Source organism: Excalfactoria chinensis, chromosome 2 (assembly GCF_039878825.1).
Source record: "Excalfactoria chinensis isolate bCotChi1 chromosome 2, bCotChi1.hap2, whole genome shotgun sequence".
Classification (NCBI taxonomy): domain Eukaryota; kingdom Metazoa; phylum Chordata; class Aves; order Galliformes; family Phasianidae; genus Excalfactoria; species Excalfactoria chinensis.
Window position 1 is genome coordinate 14,509,014 of NC_092826.1, and position 21,239 is coordinate 14,530,252.

General features: G+C 37.4%; 1 protein-coding gene across 6 annotated transcripts in view; it reads left to right on the top strand.

Moving 5' to 3' along the window:
• Positions 1–20,442, top strand: part of TRPS1 (transcriptional repressor GATA binding 1) — a 210,260-nt gene extending 189,818 nt beyond the window's left edge. For all 6 annotated transcript variants that reach the window (XM_072329661.1, XM_072329660.1, XM_072329663.1 and 3 more), the window contains 2 exons: positions 8,804–8,926; positions 14,104–20,442. In XM_072329661.1, coding sequence (XP_072185762.1) covers positions 8,804–8,926; positions 14,104–15,165 — 1,185 coding nt within the window. In that variant the 3' untranslated portion in view covers positions 15,166–20,442. The remainder of the gene's footprint in view (positions 1–8,803; positions 8,927–14,103) is intronic.
• The last annotated feature ends 797 nt before the right edge of the window (positions 20,443–21,239 follow it).

Sequence of the window (21,239 nt, forward strand, 5' to 3'; positions counted from 1 at the left end):
AACTGGCTCTTTATCTCAGAAAGTGAGTGTGTTTGTAACAAAGTCTAACTATTGATTTAGATTCCCTATTGGAGACAGCAGGGCTTGGATATTTTCGCCTTGTGCCAAGAAATGAAACAGTCAGAAGCGTTTCCAGTTTTCTCGATGTCTCTTTCAGCGTGCTTAGGGCTGTTATGAGAATACTGTTTCTGTGCCGTTGCCGACGAGAAGAAGAGCAGTCTAATTTTGAATGTGTTGCAGTGTTTGTAATTGAGAAAATTCAAGAGACTCGTAATGACATTGGTAGGTTTGTTCGCTAACAGCAGCGTGGCTCCTTGGGAAGCACACACGGTGCAGAGAGCAGCAGCGGTCTGTGGGAGCGGGTGCTGGATTTTCAGGCAGCCACACAGAGTCTGCTGCACGAGTCTGTATCTGCAGATGCTAGCAGAGGAAAGTTTGTGTTGTTTACAGGCAAGGATCACAGTTCCCAAACGAGGCTCCCTCTGCCTCACACTAATGCATCTACCTCAGCTATTTCTTTTTTGTAAGGAATGCTGTTATTCCTAAATTTGACTTCTCTTGTTGACCTTATTTTTGGTTGCTTTGTATAAGTTCTGTTCTAAAATTGCTCCAGTGATCAACTTGGTATAAAAAGTGGGAAGAAGCTTAGCCAGAAACTTAGCAAGTTTTATTACAGTTCCTAAAAAAAAGCTGATTAAACCCATTCTAATGCTAACATCTTAATATTGATGAAGATGCTGTCAGCTTTTTGCTGTGTTAGGTGGTAAATTGGAAAGAGAAAGCAGGACGCAAATTAGGTGGGCTGTAGTTTCAATACTTGTGAGCACACCTCAGCATAGATAATGCATTCCTTGCATTGATAGGCACAAGGAAGGGAGAAAAATGGTGCTGCGTTTTGGGAAAACAAAGACAATCGGGGCTTTCTTCTCAAGCAGCTGCAGCCAGTTCCACTAATGGAAGTGCAAGAGCAGAAACTGGCAGCACAAGGTATGTGTTCGTTTTTACAGATGGCAATGCAGACAAGTTGGTAATTGAGAAGGAAGTCGAGTACGTGAGCGGTTTGACGGGGGACAGCCCATTACAGTACTTTCCTATGTAATCGACTCGGTGAGCTATGGGAGACAGAATTTCTATTCCTCGTGAATAGGTTTTAATTATTGCAAAATATCATCATTATTGATAGTAAAATGCAAGATGACGGTTTGTGCCTTTTTTGTTATTTAGTACTAGGGTGAATAAAACCTGACAAATTCATTTTCGGTTTGGCTCCGTGGAGGTCTGGGTTGTAGTGCTGGTAGTCAGTAGCAAAATGCAGCAGGAGTGAGATTGAGTCAAACTGCAGTCGCTGGTGTTTAAGGCACTGCAAGGGTTTTAGAGACGATCAGCTTGTGTGAGTTCCAGGATCAGGCCTTGGAAATGTATTATATTTAGTAAAAGGCTGTTGAAGGAACCTGATATACAAAAAGTCATGCTTTGCATAGAACAGCTAAGTAAATAAGTAATTGTTCGAGTGCTGGATTAACATGTATTTCCACCTGAAAATATTTCTCAGTGTTTGTTACAAACATCTGAAGCCCAGTTATTTGGCCTGTATATGCATTTGGACCAGCAAGTGAGCACTTATAATTTTCACATGTAATGCTTATACATCAACCACCAACAACTGCACAGAAGGTTTTATTGTTTTATAATTTTCCCACTGTAAATCATGAGGAGGAAACTGAAATTACCCTCCATCCTTGTATGAATTAACAAGGAGATGCACTGCAGAGTGCATACTTCATACAGAGAATTGCTCAAATGAATGAGAACGAATACTGCAAGGACAGATCATTGGAAAGTGTACTGTGATCACTTATGAGATTCAAATAATGGTGAATTCCTGCCTGGAGACCTTCAGTTCTGTCTGATGGTGGATGCCTAAGCCTCCAACTCAGAGGCAAAGATTGGGTGTTCCATAGCTTGAGAGAGGAAATAATGGTGAAGAGATGCAATTACAACTGATTTTATGATCTCTTTGCAAACCTGTGTAGTTCTTATTTTAATTTTAATTATTCATTTCGGTTAGCCAGTGTTGTACTTTGATAGCAATCCTTAACAAATATTTTTACAAAATTCTGCATTCTTAGCAAGTCAGAGAAATTATAGTTCAGTGTCTGTGTTTTGGGGGATTTTTTTGGTGATTTTTTTTTTTTTTTTTTTTTTTTTTTTTTTTTTTTTTTTTTTTTGTTCTTGCTTTTGATTTGGTTGGTTGGTTGGTTGTTTTTGGTTTTTTGTTATTGAAGTGCCACTGTCTCTGAGGCAGCTTTACAAACTACAGGGAACTGCTATGAAAGTTGGGACAAAACTACTCATCTGCATTTTTGCTGATGATTAAAAAAAATAATAATAATTGCAGTTTACATGCACAATAAATATTTACTCTCCCTAGGGGATCAGGTTTAGAATTCTGAAAGGCTGAGCTAGTAGTAATATTTAACTTACAGTTTTTTTTCACTCTTAAAAAACCCCTGATTCCTGTCATTAAAATTTTGTGATGCAGCGTATGTCATAAAAGATGCTGTTACAATACAGCATTAAACTTTTTATTGGAACGAGGTGTGTAATTTTAACTTTCCTCTCGGCATTTCTGATTTTTTTTCTGCCTTGCCTTTCCTAACCTTCTTCTTATGTGTCTTTCAAATACAATTCTCTAATGTGATTGTTCTTTAAAATTTCTTAGATGAAGGCTTTGGATTTGGCATATTAAATTGACTTCAAGAGACATCTTTTAACTCATCGCTGAGGTTGAAAACAAGATTCGCTTTAACACTCTGCCTTATGCATTTCATTTTTTCTGACAACTTACACTTTGAGGCTTGAAAGTGCCTCGTCTATTCCTGAAAGCTGTCCAAGCTATGAAGGCAAGAAAACCCGATGACTTTATTTTTAATTTAGACGAAGTTACTGCAAAAGCAACTAAACTTTTAAAATATGAAACTTTACAGGGACATAGTTGTGGCTATTTTCATAGTTAAGAGTGAAAGCCATTTTGATTAAACACATTCAGAAAGGTCTGAATGCCTCTGCAGCCAAAAGAAAGGAGGGCTAAAAGTTTCTTCTCTCATTCTGAAGAAAATAGCACTTAGTCCAACGTCCAGATGCTGCATTACTGCCCAGTTCTTCAGTTAATCTCAGCCTTTCCAAAGCACAGAGAACTCAGAATTGCCTCTTACAAGGGCAAGTAGTGGACAAAACCTGGAAAGACCCATTAAGTATGAAAAAAGAGACTCCAAAATAATCACAGCAGTGCAAACACGGTGAAACCACGAGTGCCTGTTTCCTGAACTTCATGGCAGCAGTCTGGCCATTACAGGTCAGAGGCCATCTGCTTAAAGCTGGTCCCAAATCTGGAGGGTCACCTGGTTTAGACTGAGCCATGGCTGTTCAGGTTTTCTGGTGCTTCCCTTCTGACCTCCTTGTGGCCATAGTGCGTGTAGAGCCAGTGCTTAGCCCTGCTTTCAGTGAAGTCTGTGAGGCTACAAGCTTGTCTGTGGAAATAAATCAGGCATATTCTTATCCTTGTTAACATTTATCAGACAAGAAGGAGTGTTTTTAAACTAAAGATGGGAGATTTAGGCTAGATATCAGGGGAAAATTCTTAACTCAAAGGGTAGTTAGACAGTAGCACAGGCTGCCCAGAGAACTTGTGAGTACCTCATCTCTGGAGGTGTTCAAGGCCAGGGTGCATGGGGCCCTGGGCAGCCTCATCAAGTGGAAGATCCTCTAATTCCAGTCTTCTGGGCATGGTGAGAGGCTGGAACTAGGTGGTCTTTAAGGTCCTTTGCAACCCAAGCTATTCTGTGATTTTATGATGTCTGCACTGGATATATTGTGGACCTGTGATTACAGTGTTCTCCATTTTTGTCACAGAAGAAAAGCCAAAAATGGTCAAAAGATCCATCCAGGCTTCATTGTATCATCTTTTTGTGATAGGAAAGAGACAGTAATCAGCAGAAAGATAAGTTTTGTTTTATCCAAAATCAAGTAAGAACAATGTCAGAATAATGCTTGGCTGATGCCTGTGGAGCCTATTTGAGTTTCTAAAAGTATCTTCTGGCAGAAATGTTGAAAAGAGGATGCGTTTGGAACCAGAGGAGTGTCAGGCACCCTCATTTAGTCGAGCTTTCTAAAATGCCACCATTTTTGAGCAGTGTCGTTGTGCATTTACAATATATATTTTTCTAAATGAAATTCTGTTAAAATATTATCTGAAAGCACAGTATGTTTTAAGTATTCTCCATCACTGTGGAGAATAATGACACTTCTGCATGGCTACAAAATTTTAATTGTATAAACTATGTGACACCATTTTTAAAATCTAAATCATGTTGTTTTGGTTTTTTAATGAAAAACAAGGGCCTGATACTGTCGATGTTCCTAAATGAATAACTTCTTATGCTACTCTCTGTTGTTTCACTGGCTAGCAAAAATCACTAATAATTCTCTTGTTTAAGTTAAGTCTTAAAACTACTGAAAACCATTTAAGGAGTTAAAAAAAACAACTACCCATTCAGCCCTGATGATGTGTATACCAGGTTTCGGATTTGTTCAATTAGAAATGGTCAAGATATGAAACCATACAAAATGTGAGTAAATACTCTGCATATCAAGGGTTGTTATGCAATTACATGCTTTCGGTATGATTCTTACTACAGGAAAACAGTAGAGAGATCTGTAATGAGTATTCAGTGAGTAGTTACAAACTTTCCTAGCTTAGTTATATAAAAATAATAATCCACTTGTTGCTTTGCTATTTATATTAAAATGTGCGCATACTTTGTTTATTTCTCCCAGAACAAAGTTGCTGTGGCTGTAGGTTTGTCAGAAAGTTATATAAAGAACTTGAAATTCCCCTGTCCACTCTCACTACCCCCACCTCAATTTTGGCAAATCTCCAAATTATAAACAGCTGAACTGATTTAAATAAAGTTTTCAGTACAAAAACAACAACAAAAAAGGAAGGTTACATCTGGGCTGAGAAAAGTTTGTGCCAAGTTTCAGCCCAGTGTGATTTGAGACAACCGTGATGTCAAATGCCCAAACCCAGGAGCTGGAATGGAAATAGAGAAACTGCACTGGCCCCTTCTGGATTTGTGATTGCAATGTAGTGGTTACAAGGCTCCAGATCATTGAAGCTTGACTTAATAGATAAATATTTTAGTTACTTACATCCTTCAGGCTTACTCTTCCAAGGATATGTGGGAAATTTTCATTGATAGCTCCAGTTAGTTCTAGTGGCATCAGTGGAAGACTGTGGCTCAAGCCTCCACATGATTAGTTACATTGATTTACCTTCTCTGGTCTGATCTTAAGGAATTCTTTAATTATGATTCGTTTTCCGTGTTTAAAAATAGCAAAGGGTTCCACATTTCTTTAAAATGGAGGCCAGGGTTTGTTCATAGTGCAGCTCTTAAGCATATGGCTGGGTTTTACTGGGGCTGTGGTCTGTTGCTGTTGTTCAGATTTTGCTGAATTGGAGCTCAAATGTCTGCTACTTTCTGAAACTATCCCAAAACACTAGCAGTATTGGCCGTTGGTTCTTGACTAACATAAAAGCTGAATACGCAAAGCCAAACTCTCATGAAGTAAAACTGTCATCACTAATTAGTTTCCAGGACAAAATAAATAAATAAATAAATAAATAAATAAATAAATAAAAATTATTCAGATAACTCCTGTTTGCTAATAACCTTCATAAAACTCTCTATACGGAAAGTAAAGGCCAAACTTTTTAAGAAACTGTGATGGTTTAGGAGAAGAGAAGTGGGAGCATTGTAGGCTTTTAAAAAGAGCTTCCATTTTTTCTTGGAGGGATGATCAACATGTCTCAGGAACATACTTGACAAGCAGGTCAGTTCTCTAGTTAGTGGGATTTGGGACCCAAGAATATTGCTCTGATTCTGCCCCAGTCCTGTTCCCTCAAGAAATCCACTTTAAAGCAACACATCCCCATTATAAAAAGCTGCTTAAAAACAAACAAACAAACAAAAAGCCCACCAAAGTACCAGCGTTTACTTTTTCCAAAGGTGATTCCATTTTTAATTCGCTAGTGTGTGTAACAGTTAGAACAGTTTGGCTGAGGAATAATGATCGTTGATTTTCCTGTACAGTCTTTAAATAACACAACAATTAATTAGAGACTAAGAAGGTGAAGAAAGAGAAATGTGTGTTAAATTTAGGGAAGTGTGTCTATCTGGATTTCTTTGGACTTCTAAATCAGGTGTGAGTACTAATCAAACATGCATATTCGGTTTTGGTGCATAGAGATATTTTGGTGTGAGATAATTTGTAGCTTCTTGTCAGATTTATTTCAGTGCAACTGATACCCATGAAATGTTTCTCTAAAATGAATGTTTTCTCTAAAAAACAAATGTGAAGATAGAATTACTTTTCTCAGTGTTTTAAACACATTCTAGTTCTGTATGGCTCAGTGAGGATTTCAGTCTCCTCCTGTCACCATTCAGGTGTATGTGAATACAGAGTATAAACCATAAACTACCCTCTCTGTATTTTAAAAGTCTTCCATGACTTTTTAGAGGCTATTTCCAAAACTCGAGTAACGCAAACAGAAATGAAAGGGTGGAAAGACTTACTCAGATTAAGACTCTACTTGTTTAATATACCACACCAAGAAACCATAGGCCGACAGACAAAAAGTAGGAACGGAAAGGAACAGTTACGCAGTTGTATCTGAATCCTGGCCATATACAGTCATTTCCGCTTGGAAACTTCTCGCCTTTCAAATGGACCAAACTGGGGTTAGTTCAGTGAATCTTTCATTGTACTCTGAAGGAAAATATTTCAGCAGCCAGGTGAAGTTTTGCTGGGGTATGCAACCACAAACAGCGCTAGGAGCTCCAGTTTACTGGGAGGTGAAGGTAGCTACCCAGTGAATGCTGTCTCGAATACACAGCGTTCAATGTTGGCTGAAGCTACTATTCAATTCTCCCCCTACCCAAATAGAGAAATAGTAGTGCATTACTGCTTCTGATTTAAGAGACAAAGTAGGAGATGATGTAAGAGGGTGAGAGAGAGATTATCTCGACGACAATCTAGATTTTATTGTATCACCTTAAATAGCACAACCTGCTGTACTAATGAAATTGTGTTCTTGGTTTAAAAGGGCAATTGTTAGCCTGACTTTGTGCTCACTAAAAACATTTCCCCAATCTTGTTAAATTATTGCACTCATTTCAGATTTTTATGGCTGTGCAGCTTACCAGCCCTCGTTTCTTTACGTTTCATTCATTTTCCTCGTATTGATGATTAATGGAGGATGTCGAATGTTAGAGTGAGCAGGCATCAGCAAATGCAAGATCATAATTAGTTTAGCTGACGAGGGCCTCTGATAGCACTTGCATCTGGATGGAAAAATTACCCTATAGGGAACTGGCTGCTCACCAGGTCTTTTTAGTGATACATTGTGAAACACCCGATGAATCAAATGCCCTTTCAATGCCAAGAAAGTGTTCCAGTCTTGAAGCCAAAATTATGTCTGCAGAAAGCTTTCCATTTGAAATGTATCAGAGTACAATTATAACCATTGTATTTTTTTGGCATGAGCACTGGTCTTCTACAGTATAGACTAAAGTTAAATAAATTACTTAAATTTTATGAAACCCTGAAATTTTGACTTACAGTGTTAGTAATTTTTAATTTGTAATAAAATTAGTTTTCACCCAGACTGTTTTTCCCTATACTTGACCATTCTTATCTTCGATGCTGAAGGTTTCTTACTGACTTTTTTTCCTTCGCTAAAAGGGAACAGAGTTGAAATTCAGATTTTCTTTGCAGCAAAAGAATTCCATTTCCTGCTTATTAGTATTTGTGCCCACAAACACAGCCTGACTTTTATTTAAATGAGAGATTTAATAAAATCATTGCACTGCAGAAAGAATTTAACGAGCAATACTCATAAACTTGTCTACTTTTAAATATTCTTGGATCGTTATGAAAGCTGATGAATGCACAGCTCAGTCTGGTTAAAAATCAATCGGTATTTAGGAAAGTTGCGCTTTGCCTTTCTTTGCCTGAATAAAATAAATATGTCTGTACGCTGATGAATCTGTTTTCTTGGATTTCAGGTAAAGCTCAAAAGAGGTCTCATTAAGCACACTGTACTTTTATTTGTTTGGCAGAGGTTACTCCCTGTTCTTAGCGGGCTGAGGGAAGTCTATGCTCTTGCTCTGCTTCTGAAGTGAGTGGGAACAACTGGAACTGCATATCGTGTATTCAATTAATGAAGTATAATCTCTAGTAAAGGAATTAGTATGACGCAAATACAGACTGCAACTAATTATCATGGTGGTGTTTCGGGATCCCTGTTACCGATCGCACTTTAAAATCAAGCAAACGGAAAAGAAATAATCTGTTGTGAAACACGGTGAAGAAAACACTGAGAAGTTTACAGAATGTTCTCTGTCAGCCTCCAGAGTGGTTTTTCAGAATTTGCTGTTTAGAAACCATCATTAAATGCACAAAACCTGAAGTTCAAAAAGTTAAAGCTGTTATTCTGAAAAGGCTTTGGTGTTTCACACACCTCATCCATCACTCCAGGGTTAATTATAATGAAAATCAGTGGTGCCTATTAAGCACAATTGAACCTGACCTCATTATGGGCAGTGTGGGTTTATACTGTCATTGTTGCCAGTCTAGAGACAAAACTCCTGTGTTGATTTGTCCTAACTCCGCAGATCATGTGACTCACCTCTGACCTGTTGTTTTTTTTCCTGTGTTTTTTTTTTCTTCTTCCCTATTTCAGAGACGTAGAGGCTCGGGTGTTTTTTGTGCCAATTGCCTGACCACAAAGACCTCTCTCTGGCGAAAGAATGCAAATGGTGGATATGTATGCAATGCGTGTGGCCTCTACCAGAAGCTTCACTCGGTAGGAAGAACTTGCTGGTTTGTTCAGAAAAAAGGGGTTATACAGCTAAGCTGGGCAACTGTGGTCTTGCCTGGTTGTGTGATTACTACCACTCCCTGGCCTGCAGTTAATTTCCTCACAGGGATTTGCAGTATGGTCACTTTGGAATCAGATGTGATTCATTATGCAGAAGGCTGGGATGCTGTGGGTAGATGTGTTTGAGATCACCAATGATGCATTTAATTATTTTGATACAAAATAAGGGGAAAATTATTTCTTTTCTGGGAATTCCATTTAAAGGCAAACAGTATGGGGCGATTAAGCTCTCTCCATATCAAAAATGCTGGTCTTTGCTTGCTTTTACTCCTCTCATCACTTTATTCTATACACCAAATTTTGTAGAAATTGTTTTGTTCTGTTTGTTTTTTTTTTTTTTTTTTCAGTTCTCTTTTTTCTACAGTTGCTGTAGTCTGCTTCAAGATTCAGAAATAACAAGGAGCTGCTCACGTGATGGCACTCATTACTTTCTGAGATAATTTTTCATCATCCCTCTGGATCAGGCATGGAATAAGTAATAATCATGGACTGTCTGTATTGCTTTTCGTCTTATCAACACTTGGCTTGATCCTGAGAGATGTTGAATGCTTTGGTCCAGGTCCAGGAAAGCCATGTTTAAGTGTTTCTTTGGATCTGTTCCAAAATGCTCAGAATCTTTTAGATTAAGACCCAATATTATGTTTAATGTTGGGTTAAATATTATTCCCTGCTATGAAATTAGAAAGTGGTACTGGTTTTTGGTAAGGGAGGCTGAGGAGGCCTTTGGGAGTTTGCCAAGGCAACGTAACAATCTCAACTTTGAGCCAAAATCAGAAACCTGTGTTTTAGTTAAGTGTTCATTTTCTTAAAACATTTTTTAGAAATTGTATTTTCAAAATTAAAAAGAAAAAATAGCAACAACAACAAAGCAGGAAACTATTTCAAATGCATTATTACTCAAGTGTCTGTGTACCTATAGACTTCAGGCATAAGCTTCTAAATAAGTTAATAATGTGTCTGAATTTTATCCTTCATCTCACGTGTAGGCCATATAACAATCCTGACTACTCAAGATCACTTTATAGAAAATATTCGAAATTTCAAAAGCAGCAATGATGACCAGTGTTAAACAGTAGCTCTATTTTCTGTGTCCTATCATTCTGAGATCAGTAGCTGTTTTTTTTAGCTCCAGAATATCCCAGCCAGTCAAATGATACATTGAGAGAAGGAGGACTAATGCATGATTTCTGTCCAGCATCTTTGTCAGGTCTTGCTGAAAGTATAATTTTTCTGGAGAACTCTAAATGTTCTAAACACATTTTCTGATTTAAGATTCATTGATTTCTTATGAGCATCTACAAAGATTAAAAAAGGATGGCTTGGCGTTGGAATATTGAATGACATTAATTTTTATTTATTTATTTATTTATTTTAATTTTTAGAATTTCTGTGGACAGCCTCCATTTTTCCTTTACATAACATAAATTTCTAAACTGAAGTGTTGAAGTTCACAATAATTACTAGTATAATTAAATGAATGTTTAAAAGAAGTATCAGTTTTGAACTAGAAACGTAGTTCAGATAATTCTTATGTACCATATAGCACAAACAAGTATGCTTCCCAGTGTAATAGTTAGGAATACAACGTCAAACTTCCTTTTATACATACAGAAAAAAAAAAAAAAAAAAAAAAGTGGCACTGTTTTTTAAATCCACTTTCCAAGCATGACAATAAGCTGTCATTGAGTGGATATTTGACATTAATATCTACAATTGAACTTTTACCAAACAAACACAAATAATTCTATTAAGATGCCATTCTGCTGTGGTATAGTAGCAACTTTGGTGTGAATTGGGTTCTGAAATACTCAAACTTGTCTCTCCATTGGAACACTGTTTAAGACAGTCCCACACTCTTATGTAACAGCAGAAGTTTGAAGATTTGTTTCATCTCTGTACGTCTCTAGCTATCTCTTCATAAAAAAATATAGTACTTATTTGTCATCTATATATTTTTGAATTAAGGATTCTAGGATGATACAGTTATTAGGCTGAAAATATGGGAAAAAAAAAAAAAAAAAAAAAAAAAGGGCAAGGGAGTAGAACTGTTCCCTTAAAACAAAACTGCACCATTAAACTAAATTATGCTACTCAGCTGAATAAAATTATTCACCTCTAGTAGGTTTGTACATTTCATAGCTACCTTTTAATTGGATTATCACTGCCTAAAACTACTGTGCTCATTAACCGATCAATACTTAAGAATGTGTATAATACACTTATCTCTGCAGTCTCATCTTTTACTGGTATTTAGTAAGGAGAAAAATCCATGATCTGTCCAATAGTACTAAAGAAATATGGACTGATAAATGCTAATATTGTAATGATTCCTGGTATGAGTCACATTTCCATTTCTATCAATATACCTATGGACCATTTACGTGAAGCTTGTCAGATGTTTCACATTTTTCTCCCTTAATGCAGACAAATATGTTATGAAAAGTGTAATATTTAAACGGTCAATTATTAAAATAGTTTAAGTGAAAAAAGATACTTCCATTTCAGTGAAAGCACATACACAATGTTCACATTTACTGGTGTGGAAAAGCATAACCTTTTTCTCTCCAGAAAGTCATGAATGTGACCACATATATTGCAGCATTATTCCTCTTTGTTTAATAACTCTTAATACAATCACAAAAAACTTGATTCTGTTCAGTAGAGATTCTTTGGCCAAATTCTCAGACTACTTCCTTGAGGGGTTACGGTATATTACTCTAGGGTTAGATATAAATGATCTCCTGGTGCAGAGGTCACAGCAATTCCCCATTGTGTATAGGAAGTCTAGTCAAAATAATTCTGAATAATGCTGAATTTTCTTTTTTTTTTTTTTTTTTTTTTTTTTACTTTTAAGTTACTTATGCTTTTGAGGGATGGAGACTACCAGTTGATACAGAGATGGCAAAATAAAAATTAAAAAATTGTACTAAGTATATTATGTGTAACGTATAATTAAATGTCTGATATAGGACATTTGAAAAGGAAAATTCTGGCAAATTCTGTTTTCTAATATGAGTGCCCCACTGATGATCTAGAAGTGAGTAAATTTTTTTGTCTTTACTTGCAAGCACACATAATACTGCTGTCTGCCCCTTTTTACTATAAATGTGTGTGTTGTGTTACTCCACTGAGTACACTGTTTTAACCAGCTGAAGACTTGTCAGAAAGATACAGTCTCTGTCATACTTAAGTATTGTTAAGTTGTACCTACAGACATTAATTCCTGGCAAGTGAGTTGAAGAGACAGAAATGCAAATGTGTGTGAGGATCCTCCCTCACAGGTGTGAAGATGCTTCTTTTAACTGCTTGCAGGATCAGATTTCACACCTGTAGCGAGGTTAAAACTATTACCAAATCTCTTCAAATGATATTGTGAACCCATATGAAAGTGTTCTGTAGTGTACAAATCAAAGTTTAATGTGAGCAGCGTCTACAGATTTGTAAGTTCTGTCACACTTTGTCCGTATGACAGTGTCAACAAAAAGTAATTTAAACTGAGCATATAACATGTATATTAATTGGCCATTGAATCTGAAACTATAAACTTTATTTGCATAAAGTATACATTGAAAATATTCTAATTTAATCTGAACATGACTTTGCCTTGGCTGACCTTGGTCTATTTGTGATTGTTTCAGACACTCATTTTCTGCTTAGTTGAAATTTTGTGTATGTAGACTCTGAATCAGAGTCTTTTTATTTAGATCTTTAGTAGAAAGTAAAACTTCCTCAAGTAGCTGCACTGCCTAAAATGTGGTTAACCATTAAAAATGAGTAGACATCAGGAAAGCAAATAGATGAAAAAAGAGAAAATGGCATATCAAGAGAGAAGTAAAAGAGTGAGAACTCCTCCAGTTCTGGATACTTTTATATTAATATATAAAATTATGTTACATTTGAGTTACAAATTGTTTTGGATATCGATTGTAGGCCAGAATTTAATCTGCACTTTAAAACAATGTTAAAAGGAAAATTCCCAAGTAAACATATAAGTGGAATACTTTGTGGGGCACTTCTTTGGCCTCCAACCAAAACAGGATTATGTGTGCATTTGGATGAGACAAATGGCAACTCAGAACACCAAACTGAATAACTTTTAGGTAGTTTCTGTTGTTTTAACATCTGCCCAGTAGAGCAACACATACTGACATTACAGTACCATCTTTCATTCACATACCATTCCCTTCCTACCGAGGGCCTTTTCAAAGTGGCCTGGCTGCTGTCCTACCTCATACTATTTTCCTTCCTTCACGCAGAAGTGTTTTCAGCTCTTCTCCAAATAGGCCACCTACCCTGAGCTGGTGTAGGGAAGTATCAAATGGAAACAGAAGGCCCTGCTTGATTCTGCCTCTTCCTGGCTGTTTTTTTCTTTGCAGACCCTTTCCCTCCTTCTGGGTCCTTCCTCTCTCCCTCATGTAGCACAGCATCGTAACATTTGGGAAGAAATGCATTAGGGATGAAGAAAGAGGCATTAGTGACAAAGTCCCAGCATCTTTTTGGAGCTTAAGAAAACATCTTCTTCATGACCCTTTTTTGCCATCATTATCTCCAAAGCAGATCTGTATCCCTTCTCCTAGTTAACAGGGGTGATAATCATCAAGTCATGTTTTTACTGTCATTTTTTATCTGTAGCAAAATGGGGTGGCTGTAAAGGTAAGTTCTTGTTGTATAGTGATCTGTGCAAACCCCTAGTACCAGCTCTCGTGACATAATATATGGAGTAATGCTAGTGTGTAGAGTCATGCATCTCCCACCTAATCTTTAGCTCTTAGCACCCTCTTTCAGCAGATCTCCCCCAGACTTTTTCAGAAATAGGGCAACTTGGATGCTTCATCCTTTTCTAAGTAAACAGGTATAGTACATCGGAGACAGTTCACTTAATTTAATAAAACAAAGCAATTCACAGTTTATTTTTAACATGAGGGCCCAAGCAGCAGCCTTTTGGTTTGCTTTATTTGTGAAAAATGGTAATTTCCTTAAAACTCTCTTATAATATATCTCTTCACAAAGGAAAATATAAATTTGCGTGGACCTGGTCTGGTACATTTGTTTAATGTCTCTTTCTTTTTCCTGTTTGTTCATTATGTGTGTGTTCCATACAGACTCCCAGGCCTTTAAACATCATTAAGCAGAACAATGGTGAGCAGATCATAAGGAGACGAACAAGAAAGCGCCTTAACCCAGAGGCACTTCAGGCTGAGCAACTAAACAAACAGCAGAGGGGTAGCAGTGAGGAGCAAGTCAATGGAAGCCCCTTAGAGAGGAGGTCAGAGGATCACTTAACTGAAGGTCATCAGAGAGAAATTCAGCTTCCCAGCCTCACTAAATATGAGGCCCAAGGTTCATTGACTAAAAGCCATTCTGCTCAGCAGCCAATATTGGTCAGCCAATCTCTGGATATTCACAAAAGGATGCAACCTTTGCACATTCAGATAAAAAGTCCTCAGGAAAGTACTGGAGACCCAGGCAACAGTTCATCGATATCAGAAGGGAAAGGAAGCTCAGAGAGAGGCAGCCCGATAGAAAAGTACATGAGACCTGCGAAACACCCGAACTATTCACCACCTGGAAGCCCCATTGAAAAATACCAGTACCCACTCTTTGGACTTCCGTTTGTACACAATGACTTTCAGAGTGAAGCTGACTGGCTGAGATTCTGGAGTAAATATAAGCTGTCTGTTCCTGGGAATCCACACTACTTGAGTCATGTGCCTGGCCTACCAAATCCTTGCCAAAACTATGTGCCTTATCCCACCTTTAATCTGCCTCCTCATTTTTCAGCTGTTGGATCAGACAATGACATTCCTCTAGATTTGGCGATAAAGCATTCCAGACCTGGGCCAACTGCAAATGGTGCCTCCAAGGAAAAGAGTAAGGCACCACCAAATGTAAAAAATGAAGGTCCCTTGAATGTAGTAAAAACAGAGAAAGTTGATAGAAGTACTCAAGATGAACTTTCTACCAAGTGTGTGCACTGTGGCATTGTCTTTCTGGATGAAGTGATGTATGCTTTGCATATGAGTTGCCATGGTGACAGTGGACCTTTCCAGTGCAGCATATGCCAGCATCTTTGCACGGACAAGTATGACTTCACAACTCACATCCAGAGGGGCCTACACAGGAACAATGCACAAGCTGAAAAGAATGGAAAACCTAAAGAGTAAACCTTAGCACTTAGCACAATTAAACAGAAATAGGTTTCCTTGATGGGAATTCAATAGCTTGTAATGTCTTGTGAAGACCTATAAAGCACTTCATATAGAGAGCATGCCTTATCCAATATTAAACCCCTTGTCTTTTCTTTTTCTTCCTTTTACTTATTTTTTTATTTTATTTTTTTTTTCAGTTTTTGTTTTACTTTTTTTCTTTTAAACGAGTGGGTTACCAAGAGAAAAAGAACAACTGTATGGTGGCCTGAAGGTGGAGGACATAGTAATATTGGACATGGCCCACCAAAGCTAGCCAGAATGCAGTATACCATGGCAAATAACTTTGAGAACATTTTACCGGACATTTGATATCTTTGCTGTTGTGTAAGAGACATAACTGGCGAGAGTGCAAAGATGTGTATATGTATATACTGCTGCAGAGGTATAGTGAGCATATGCACATTGTATATAAGAGCTAGACTTGTTAAATATACAGATGTTAAAAGGTCACTTTCTTTTTTTTCAATTTGGGCTAATTTCTGCCCTACAACATGCCTTAGGATCACTTTCCTCAAAGCTTTGGCAGCAATTTCATCTAGATGTTTCTCAGACTCAGCTGATTTTTAGCTACCATTTTATCTCTACATCCTTTCTGGCATACTTCAGTCTAGGAAAACCATTTTGTGCTAGTAAAGTCTCTAATACAGAAGCCACACTCCGGGTTTAATTTGCGTGGAACAAGGTAACCTGCTGTATTTTATTTTAATATATTTTAATATATTACATTTCTAAACCTTAAAGTCTAAGGTTACTTCTCCACAGACTTAACATTGCTATACATACCAGTCAGTCCCTTCAGTAGACTTATACCAGCTTTTGCTAAGTAGCAGTAAATGTCTTCATAGTACTTTTTAATACTTAAAGCTTTGTAAAAACTGTCCATGAAGGGAAAGCTCCTCAGCATAACTGCTCAGGGAAATAGGGCTAAATAACTAAATATTAAATAATTGGTTAAAGGTGCTGTTAGACGAGCCTCCATGCTTGCTACAAGGGTGTACAAGAACTGACTTTAATCATTTTCATTATAGCGTCCCAACCAGTAGTTTATTATTTTGCCACAGGGATGTAGAAGATATTACAAGCTACTGGATGCACTGTCAGATTAACTTATTTCATTAAAGAAGTTGGGAGAACAAATAGAAAAAAAACCTTATTTTTCTAGTAAATATTAATGTATTACATTTCAAATAATGGTGCCTGACATATTGAATAATTATTTTCTACAGTGTACGTATGCAACAAAGATATTCCATCATGCATTAGAGTCAGTTCTGGCTCTGCCTCGCTGTTTACATTTGCAAATGTAGCAAACAAGGTAATGAAGCAACTATTTCTATTGCAGTAGGTATCTTTTTTTCTGTGTGTGTGCATTAAAGTTGTAAACGATAACATGAAATGAATGAAATTTGTTGATATTAATGGTATGGAAAAACAAGAAGGAAATGAAAATATTTTTATGCCTACTTAGGAGAAAAAGGGTAGCACTATTCATTCCAAGTACTTTTGTATTCTTAAGCTCTTAACTCACATTGTTATGCTTAAAATGATAAACATATATCCTCTTTTTATTGCTTTGTCTGTGTTTCAGAAGAAACATTTCAGAAAATATTTTGATAAGTGCTGTTTGACGATGCAGCGCTGATGTTTTATTGCATTCTGTAGTAGCATTGCACTCCATTTTTACAATATTATGCAGTTGCTTTTTTGTTTCGTTTGGGTTTGTTTCTTTTTCGCAGTGCAGGGTCTTAGCTCCTTATGGTTGGATGGCAGGTGTAGCTCAACTGGTTCATGAATGTTGCAGCGAATGAAGTTTAAAATGTCTTTCTGATACTATGTTGTCTTTTATTTCTCCATTCATGCATTTTATTTTTGAAAATGTTCTATGAAAGTATCTCTGGACTAAGTCCTCACTTGAGATTATATATAAAGGGTCCTATTCTGATCTCACTTACATGCCGCCTTTCTCAGATTTTCATGTAATTGAAACTAAAGCATCATAAAAATAAAAAAAAATTTTAAAAAAAATTTAAAAAAAGGAAAAAAAGAAAAAAAAAAAAGAAATATTGTATTTAACATACGTGAATCTCACCACTCTCCCTTCTAGGATTTGGTGCACTTACTTATAAGATACTTAACCAGATAGACAGGGAGGTGGAAGATAAAAGGAGAGGTGATAGGAGATGATGTCTTACAGGGGTTGGCAAAAGGAAAATGGGGAGGAACTGGCCTAAACATTCAGCACTTTGATAGTCTTTTGAAAAATAACGTGCCTAAAGGAGTGACCATCACCATGCATGAGAAGCACTTACACAGCTGATCACCAAAGGTCTCACTGACCTTGGCAGTATTTCAGATGTTAATGTTTTCACACAGATGAAACATTATTGCACAGTTTCTCTGATTTGTTAGGCACAGACAGGCTATTGTTCAGCATTAGGCTTGCATTCCTTCCTGCTCCACCCATTGCTTCTATACTGGTGAGCAGCATATGGAAAATCCCGCTCAATCCATTCATGGTTGAGTTCTATAAACCTTTATTAGTGTTCTAGGTTAGCAAAGGATATTGGGCCACATTCTTCTTATTCTATTTTTAGATGAATCTCCTGCTTGATACCATTGCCGGACAATGTCTGGTTATGTTTTTACTATTGTTCTCCAGTAATAAGTTCTGACTTGGTTTTTGTTGATTAATTTTTGTTGGGTATTTTTTGTTTCCTTTTGTTTCTTCTTTCTTTGTTTTTTCTTTTTCTGTGGGGACTGAAATAGATTACCCTCGTTTTGTTACGTCAGGGTCCAGTGTGTGTCCTTTTCAGCTTTTCCAAGAAATGTTAGGCTCACTTAGCAGTGATTTTATTGGCTTAAGATTTAGCTGCCTGCCGGTTATCAGTAGTTACTGTTTTGACTTACTTCTTCCAAGACCTACCTGTGGCTTCTTCACTGGTAGGAACTGCATCTTCATGGCAAAATATGTTATGGGGGACATGCGCATTATAAAACTTGAGCACCGCCCTGTACTTCATAGTATCTCTTGCTACTCAGAAGCAAGAGGCCAATAAGGAGAAATACACCCATCAGGGTTTGGGGATGAGGAGAAATGAAATGTTAAGAGTGCAAAGAACAAGACAGTTTTTGATATTAATAGTGCACCTAGATAGTGCAAATAAAATTTGAGGAAAGTGTGTTATTCTTGCCATGACATATTGAGATGTTCTGAGATTTCCGTTTCGTGAAAAATGGGACTTTGCCATAGCCTGTTCTCTTTGATTGGGATGGGGGGAGCACAGATTTGCTTATTAACAAAAACGAGGTGATGCCATTCCTATTCCAGTCCCCTTATGATGGATATTAATCAGAAGAAGAATAAATCCTGGCATTTAAAAATAAATATCCGGTGAAATAACTCTCAGTTGGAAACTATGTTAGCACACATAATTAGTGTACCCACTGCATTTTGATCAACTTACAGCACTAAAACTTAATACTTTCAAAGAGTCTTTATTTGGTTTTAGCATTCCAGTGTCTTCAAAGTCAAAGTATAGTACTTCTCTGACTTATGAGTGGTTATCGAAGATCTGAAAAAGCATCTCAAATTGGACCCCAAACAGAGTGTGTGTGGTATCCGAACTTGTAGAACAGCAGCAGTTTCCACTTTTGATGAATTAACACTGTGTGTAGTGGACCTGTCAAGCAGCATCTCCTGCAAACTGAACTGTCTTTAAGCTATCACATGGCTACTGCCCCCTTGTTTAATACAGCAGGAGACAGTGATTTTCTGGAGATCACTTTGAGTTCAGGTCCTCAACTTCAAGCACTTTCCAACTGAAGTTTTGCACCAGATTGCCTCTGTGCTGAAAGATGACACTGGTTACCTTCTATCTTTGCTCCAGCTAAAAATGTACTGGTGCACTGTTGTCAGTTCTGAAAGAGAGAACATACATAGAGACATCTCAGGAAGTGGAGACATGCTGAGGGTGAGGAAGAGGTGGATTTTTTCAACCAGGAGCAACAGAACAAAAGTGACTAGTGCTAACTGGATGCGGTGCTGAGATGCAGTGGTTGTGCAGTGGGGAGATCTGATTTAGAAGCTGTGGATAAATGCTCGGTTCAGGGGTGGACTTTTAAGCCATCCCTGGACAGGACAAAGTTGCTTTCTTGTCATTATTGCTTGCTTTATGCCCTAAGGATATTGTCTAGTATCTGTTTTTGCCCAGGATGCATGAGTATATTCCCATTCTTGCTCCTGTATTGATTTTTTTTTGGCTAACTTAACATGCTAATTCCTAATACTGGTCAGGAAAAGCCAAAGAGATTAGAAGTTCACTTCTGTTCAGCCAGAAGGGTAGATACATTTCCTTCTGCTTCTGTGGAGACAGTTATGCTTGGCAAAGGATAGTGAGCAATTAGTCAGTATCCCAAATGTGATAGATAAGTGAAAAATCCCTTCTAAACTTTTCTGTAAAGTTAAGATGAGCCAAGTAGAATGATTTGCATAATTTCCTTACCCCAGAATAGGGTTCATCCCTACCCTCTTCCTCAGTTTTCTTTCATGGAGCCAGTTCTGGAAAGCCAGCAGTTGACGAGATGCTGCCTATACAGTAATGATATGTAACCCCAATTTTCCTCTTTTTAAGGGTTTAATAGACAATAATCTAATGATTCCCAGCCCAAAGCCTTTTATTTTATTTTATTTTATTTTTATTTTATTTTATTTTATTCAATACACGTAGTAAAGTGAAATGCTTAGAATAAACCTAACAGCTACCACAGTTTTCTGTGCTGTGTCCTATCATTTTGGTCTTTGAGCCCTACATAGAAGGAGAACAGGAGAAAAAGAAACATCTCAAAATGCCATTGTATATTTAGCTTATAGAAAATTCACCAGCAGGAAAAATAGGAAAAAAAGAAAAAAAAAAAGAAAAAAAGAAAAAAAAAGGAAAAAAAAAAAAAAGTACTTAATAAAGAATGACTTCATGTTGCTAAAAACCATCATTAAACTTGTAGCCCTGATTTGACTCTAGAATGTTGGCTCTTACTGTTTTGTCCTTACAACACATGGATGTGTTTTTTGTTCTGTTTTGTTTTGGGTTTTTTGTTTCGTTTTGTTTTTTGGTTTTCATAGTGCATGTTCATTTCTACTCACAAACATGTTCTTGGTGTATTTCTTATGCAAACAATCTTCAGGCAGCAAAGATGTCTGTTACATCTAAACTTGAATAATAAAGTTTTACCACCAGTTATAAATCAGATTCATGTCATTGTTTCTGGGGATAATGTAATGTCATGGTGTCATGACAACATTGTGGGGCTGGGGAGGGAGAAAACGTGGAGCTGAGCTGCTGTGAGAGCTCAGTGTGGCCTGACAGCATCTGTGGGTAATGTCTGATGATTTCAGCTGAAAGGCAAAGGCAGAACTACACAAATAGTGACTGTGTGAAAAGGAGAGAACCTTTAAAAATATATTAGCCCTATTTCAGTCTTTCTGCATTACGAACTCTAGATGTGATCTAAAATTCCTTCAAGTCAATGACAAGGTGTAGAGTGAAATTCTGTTTCAGTGGGTTTTGAACTTTTTTATAATGTCATCATCCTGGCATTACATTGCTGGTTTCCTTCCAAAGAGGAGCACATAGCAGAATAATTCTGAGGATGGCATAAGGCAGGCTGATTCTGCAAAGTACCTCAGGGCTAACAATGCTACGTTTCACACAAAGTCCATGGTGGTCTTGAAATATTCCCCAGTACCGAGGACTGTAGTTTTACATCACTCTTGCAACTCATGCATGAAAAGCTCGCTCCCATCACACAAGTTATTGACTCAGCAGTGACTCAGGAGCAGCGTGCCACCTACAAAGATGCCGCTTCCTCCAGCAGCCTCGGAGGCTTCCTCAGAGATCTCGAATCGAAGCACTGACCAAATCAGCTCAGCCTGGTGTTCCTGTTTGGATGAGCTCACAGCCCAGGGTGGTATGGCTCCGAGCCATAATTTCCATTATGCTATAATTTCCTTTCTCCATAGGTTTTTTTTTTTT